Consider the following 6,315-nt stretch of genomic DNA (forward strand, 5'->3'; position numbering starts at 1 on the left):
CCCCTCTGAACCTCAGTTTAGTCCTTGGTACTTCTAATAATGTCTGGTCCACAGACCTGAGGCGCTGGGCAGGTGTGTAGGGGCGGATGAGCTCAGAGAGGTAAGGTGGCGCGAGATTATTCAGAGACTTGAAAACAAAGAGGAGAATCTTGAAAATAACTCTAAAATGAATGGGGAGCCAGTGAAGAGATGCCAGAGTAGGAGTTATGTGCTCCCTCTTACGAGTACCAGTCAAGAGGCGAGCAGCGGCATTCTGGACCAGCTGAAGGCGCTTAATGGAGGACTGGCTGATTCCAAAGTAAAGGGCATTGCAGTAATCGAGCCGGGATGTGACAAAGGCATGAATTACTGTCGTTCACGTGAGAGGAGAGGTTTTATTTTGGCCAGCTGTCTCAGGTTAAAGAAGCTGGATTTAATAACAGCACCAATTTTCCAATCAAGTTTGAAATCACTGTCCAGTGATCCAGACCAATTCCAAATACTTTGAGATTGCAGGTAGCTTGGTCATTTGCCACCCTTTGATGTTCTCCCTCCTTTCCGTTCATGCGCCTTCATACAGCTTGGGAGAAAAACCATATTACACTTTAACCACCCCACTGACGCCACCTATCTCGGAGAGATACTCGGAGAGTTATTGTTCAAAAGTGTAAATGTTTTGTGTGTGTGTTCAAAATGACACTTGAGAGGTTGTGCAAAATTAAATCATTTTGAATCTAGTTCAAGGTTACTTAAATATAGAAATCGATTCGAATTCTAATATTTGTACCGTTGGCTGCATAACCTGTGCAACATCCAGCAAGCCCATGTTACAATGGGCACCTATTAATCCCTACATAATATTGGCGAAGAAAGGAATCCAAATCCGCATAGAAATTAATCGGTACAAAGGTTATACCGCAATCATTTTGATCTAATTTTCACATTTTCCTGAGAGAAGCCGAATACCTTTTTATATGAGCCAAATGGTGCTAGTTGACAAATGCACAAAAAAGCTTGAGCTGTTTTAGGATAGTGAATTGATAGGAAACGACACATGAAGGTCGATACATGATGTCTAATTTTCAATCTTTATACATTTCGGATGTACTAAATGAAATGCCCTCTCTCTTTTTAAGCAAAAGGTATGAATAACACATTTTCTAATTGAATTATTTTCATTTTTGTCTTGTCTTGTTTCATCCTCCGCAGAGTGGGCTGATATCGATGACCACGTTGTCGCCAAAATCTAAATCTAACAATTTGTCCAAAATGACACTTGGCCCTCCGAGGTAAGACATGAGGCGAATGCATCCAAAAACACTAGAACTCCTTTTCAAAGACCCGGTTACATCTGATTCACGACTCTATCTTGACGTCCAGAATCTGTCGTTGCAAAATCAAAGCCATAAATCATGGCAGCATTTCTGTGAAAAGTGGGGGCATGCAAATGGACATGCCAGCCTGAAGTTTTTCAAGCTGCGCCAGTGTAAATCACAGCTAGTCTAGACAGCTGAGACTGGAGGCTGTCCCGAGTTAGGTTCTGTAGTTCAGTCTGTAGCATACCACCGTGCCCCTTTCAAATTAAATAAATAAATCACTCTTCACTTGAAGTTCACCCTGACATGTTGTGATAGACGTGCAGAAAAACACATCATGGTTATCAGTATCTGTATCTTGTACAGTATGAGCCATCTTGGAATTGAAAGCAATTCAGCTTGATCCTGAATTTATTTACTTAGAGAGCCAAATGAAATGTCTCTTTACCTCAGTATCAACACATTTGGTGGTTTAACTACACTTCTCTCTGAAAGTATTTTAACAATGAGTACCACTGCCCAAAAATCGGTCATGGCCAAGGCATTCAATTGGAATGCTATGAAGAAGAAAGAAAGCCCTGGTGTACAAGATAAGGGTCAGTTGACGACAAACATTTTTAGAGCTGTGGTGGGTGACCTGCGATAGCCAATCTCAGGATTTCAGAAGTGAAGGTTTCACAATCTACCATGGAAGACTTGCCACGAATACAAGTAAACCTGACGGCAAATGATGCAACCACTCATGAAAACGAACAGAAATGCCAGACTGGAATTTGCTGAAATTTAGACAAGCCTCAAAACAGTTTTATGAACTGATGATAGAAAGATTAAGCTTTAACAAAGTGATATAAAGACTAACATTTGGAGAAAGAAAGAATGATCCCAATGCTTATGATCCCAAACATACCAGCTTATCTGTGAAACACGAAACAGTTTTGAGCTGAACACACCTGTGAAATGTTGTCAGCATACCCCGAGAATTACAGTGTACTTTTCTCACTATTTTTTAAAATCTCACAGATTTCTGCCTTTTTTATCTTCAGGGCCAATGTAGAGTACCGGTATGTCTTTTATTTTGATGATGACCAGGGTCAGAGCTCGAGGGGATTGTGACAAAGCAAGAGATTTCTTCTTGTGGGAACAAAAAGGGTGAGGAAAAAGACATAAAAAGCAGATGGAAGACATTTTTTTGTGTGGGGAGGCCAATAATGGAGGCAGAACTAACCACCAAGCCAACAAAATAGATTTGTAAATTAGTATAGCAGATCTGTGGTTTCAGTGCAAAAGCACACAAGACTGTCATGTAGAAAAGCAAGACGCACCTGACTACTACTGCATTGGTTTCATAGACACCTATTCTGGATTTTCAAAAATGCAAAGAAAACATTAAACAGGAACACCGATGAATTGGATATAGCATGTTAAAGACGAATGTCAGTGGCCCTTTTAGTACTTTTTTACTTTTCCCTCGATATGCTAAAAGAAAATATGTAGACGCCCCTGCTCTACGTCAGAAGAATTCAGTAGCTACTAATTCAATTGGCTAACATTACGTCATCGATGAAATGCAGATTGGAATTTCAAACCCATTAGTGTTACAGTTTAGCTCATCATTTTTTAATTAATGTGTACATTGCCCCCCCAGCAGTATTGAAAATGGATGGTTTGATTATAATAAGGCAACGCATATGATATGTAAATCTCATGTCAACATGCACACATTCTTCTTAATTTCACAGCCGGTAGGGTGGCTGTAATACCATCCAATCTTTTGATGGGTGCCTTACTCAAACTACAAACAAGTTTTTGTAAAGCGGGCTCTAGAGTTGCTGCAATAATATATTTCACCTTGAACAGATTTTCAATGTAAAAATAGAAATTGCTTGCAGCATGCTCACACGTTACGCTGTCTATTTGTGTCCATGCGTCCATCATTTTTATTAATTCATTTTAGTGAGCTTGATCTACTCACTTCAAAGATCGTGGAGTCTGAACTCATTACCTGCGCTTCTAGCTTTGAGGCACCAAATAAATTCACAATGGCTGTAAATATGTTTATTTTCTACAAGTACAGCAGTTATGTGCTATTAAGATGATTAAAAAGAGTAAAGAAAAACTACTTGGTCTGTAGTATTGAGGATAACACGTATCCACTCTCAGTGGGCCGCCATACAGAGGCCTGAAATTGTCTCTTAGCTTGTTTAGAGGGATTATGTACATTTATATCTGATTACACTCTCCCACTGGGGTTTAAACAAATTTACACATTTGAAAGAATAACATGCCTACAGAGCACTTCAATGCATTTTTAATATTTCAAGGTGCCTTTGTTGTAGTTTTTTTTGCATCCAAATGTAATTGTATATTGTACCTTGAAAGCACATGATTATAGTTGGCATAAAGGGAACGTGATACATCAGTTTTCTTTTTTTTTCTCCACCGGCACAATATAAAATAGCCGATACCTGGAAAAGGTCCCGCCGCTCATACTAGTTTCGATTTGGATGGAGGCACACATCAGAATGGGGTAAGCGCCAGGGGTGAGCTGAAGCAAGAGATAGTTCTGTGTCATAAATCACGACCGGAGCTGATGTCTAAGCACCCTTGGAGGGAAGCTGAGAATGCTGCTGAAATATCAAGTTATACAAAAGCGGAAGTGTGGTCCGGGGATGCCAGCCTCCAGCAGACAAGTGTCCTGGGCCTGGGTGATGGATGTGTCATGAAGCCAGAGGGGAATGCTAACGAGATCCAAGGTGTTGTGGCTCGTTGCTGCAAGGGGAGACCTGGCTCTGGTGGATGCTCATTAGGCAACATGTCCCACCTTCAGCATGCAGGGGAAACAAGCTCCATGTCTGTCTCCAAGCAAACCAACACACTTCCGTTTCAGGGAAACGCTCCGAGCAGGCCGGGATCCTGCTTTTCATCCCAGGAAGCGATCTTAGAAGGACAACTGATTTTTCGAGACATAAATGATTGCGCCTCTTTGGATGAGCCGGTAACACAGAACAAAGTTGACGTTGGGGTTACAGTTCAAAGCTCAACACTGGGTGCCTTAGTCAACAGAGTGAGTTGGATTGTCCAAGATGCACGGCGTTTCCTTTGGAGTTCATCCAGACTACTGCAGCAGTTTGAAGAGAAAAGAAAAAAGCAATTTGTGACCTGCTGGTTCAATCATGTCATCTCTCTAGTCAATGAAATTAAGGTCATGTCTGTAATCGACAGCCAAGTCCTCGCCCTGGTAAAAAAGAGTTATTTCTTTTCATGTTTCAAGAATAGTCTTATTTATTCAGTGGTCAAAGAGCTACCACTCATACAACAGGTCCAGACGGAAATAATGGAACACCTTTGGGCCAATGAGCGTATGACTAATATTCAGGACTCCGATTATCAACATACTACAGCAATCATGTTCCATACACAGAAGATCGTTGATGCGGATTGGAACCCAGATGGCCTTCATGAGCAAGAAACAGTTCATGTTGATTTAGTACAAGAGGACAAAACAAGTGCAGAGATATTCCCATTGAATGACACGATTACACTTCAGATCACAAACAAGGATCAGGCATGAGATAACGATGTCACTGTGCAAAGAAATTAGATTTGATGTTTTTGTCACCCGTTGATAGATTTAACCGCTGCCCTTGTGAACCTACAAAATCTCTCATTTCAGCACCTAAAAAAATCTCTACGGTCAGTCCTGTCCAGCACATTGTGGGTTGCACAAAAACATGTAGCTCTCTTTTGGTTGAATGTAGCTAAATGTAGCCAACCTCAACCCTGTCCTGCTGTCCTGGTCCTCTTGGAGACCGGTCTTTATACATTGACTGCAGAATCTGAGCAGTTGGTATTGTTGCACCAGCTCCCCTTCTCTCATTTAAAGGGATTGCAGATAAGCTTTTCAGGCCATGGCTTGCGTGTGATGGGAGCTACGCAGGAAAGCATCTCTGTACACTCACAGCCAGAAGCTTACCCAAGAGGTGTGTTGGGCCATACTAGGGAGTCCTGTGCCCTGGGGACAGCCGGGTCTCTCGGCACCTGCTGTTTAATGGTGACTGGAGGACAGTTGGGAACGGATTATCATTGGACTCACAGGCTTTGATACCTGACCTTCTGCTGGGGTGCCGGGGTGAGGGTGTGCTGCCAGTTTCAGTGGAGTCTTGCAGGTCTGATTTGTCTTCTTTATTGCAACATGGACGAAGGCACATCAGTTATCCTTGGGGATGTGCAGCTCTTATTGTACACAAGCGTAAAGGTCCGCTTAAGCTCTAGTAGCTGTATTGAAACTATGTCTCAGCTTTTAATTACTGAAACACACATTGGTCTGGTGCAGGAAGATTTTGTCTTTGATCCGAGCCCGCGCTCAGTCGCCATCAGGCCCCGCCATCAACAATTTCGCAACTTGACTCTTCGTCAGCGCGCTAATGTACGCTGCATGGTGTTACATGATGAAGACAAGTGCGAAGTTGTCAGTCTGAATCTAATCTTTGCAAATATGAGGACCAGAGGTCACCCTGAAAGTGTGACGAAAGTAGCCACCCCGCCCGTGCTTGCTTCAAATTCATTTCCAGAGGCAGAGGTGTGGAAATTAACTTTCACTTGCTCCACTGAGGCAGCATGCCTGATTAATTATTTGTCAAATGTCTGATCAACAACTGGCAGACAGTAATGAGCTGCTCAACTTGAAGATACATGGAGAATTAGCAACCAGTGCAATGAACTGCTAATACTGAACCCACTTTAGATGTCGGATACATTCCTTCCGTTAAATTGACATTTTATATCACATGACTTGTAGAATTTCCATCACTTACCTACCACCACTCACTCGCTTCCTTGTTTTACCAGCATAGGTGATGATAAATTTGATATCTGATAAAATTGATAAAACTGTGACTCTTCCAGTTTAATTCGTTTGATAATTTTTTTCTCATTTTAAGGATTTTAATCATCTCAATTATGTTTGTTATGTACATGTCAAGTTGTTATTGATGTTGAATTTTGATGTGAACATATTTTT

At 41.6% G+C, this 6,315-nt stretch overlaps 1 protein-coding gene across 1 annotated transcript; it reads left to right on the forward strand.

Moving 5' to 3' along the window:
• The first annotated feature begins 4,500 nt into the window (after window positions 1–4,500).
• Window positions 4,501–5,943, forward strand: kif16bb (kinesin family member 16Bb). Its single transcript, XM_052081236.1, is given in 3 exon segments — window positions 4,501–4,533; window positions 5,295–5,414; window positions 5,416–5,943. Coding segments are annotated over 3 exon segments (681 nt in total).
• The last annotated feature ends 372 nt before the right edge of the window (window positions 5,944–6,315 follow it).

Source organism: Hippocampus zosterae, chromosome 11, assembly GCF_025434085.1.
Source record: "Hippocampus zosterae strain Florida chromosome 11, ASM2543408v3, whole genome shotgun sequence".
Classification (NCBI taxonomy): Eukaryota; Metazoa; Chordata; class Actinopteri; order Syngnathiformes; family Syngnathidae; genus Hippocampus; species Hippocampus zosterae.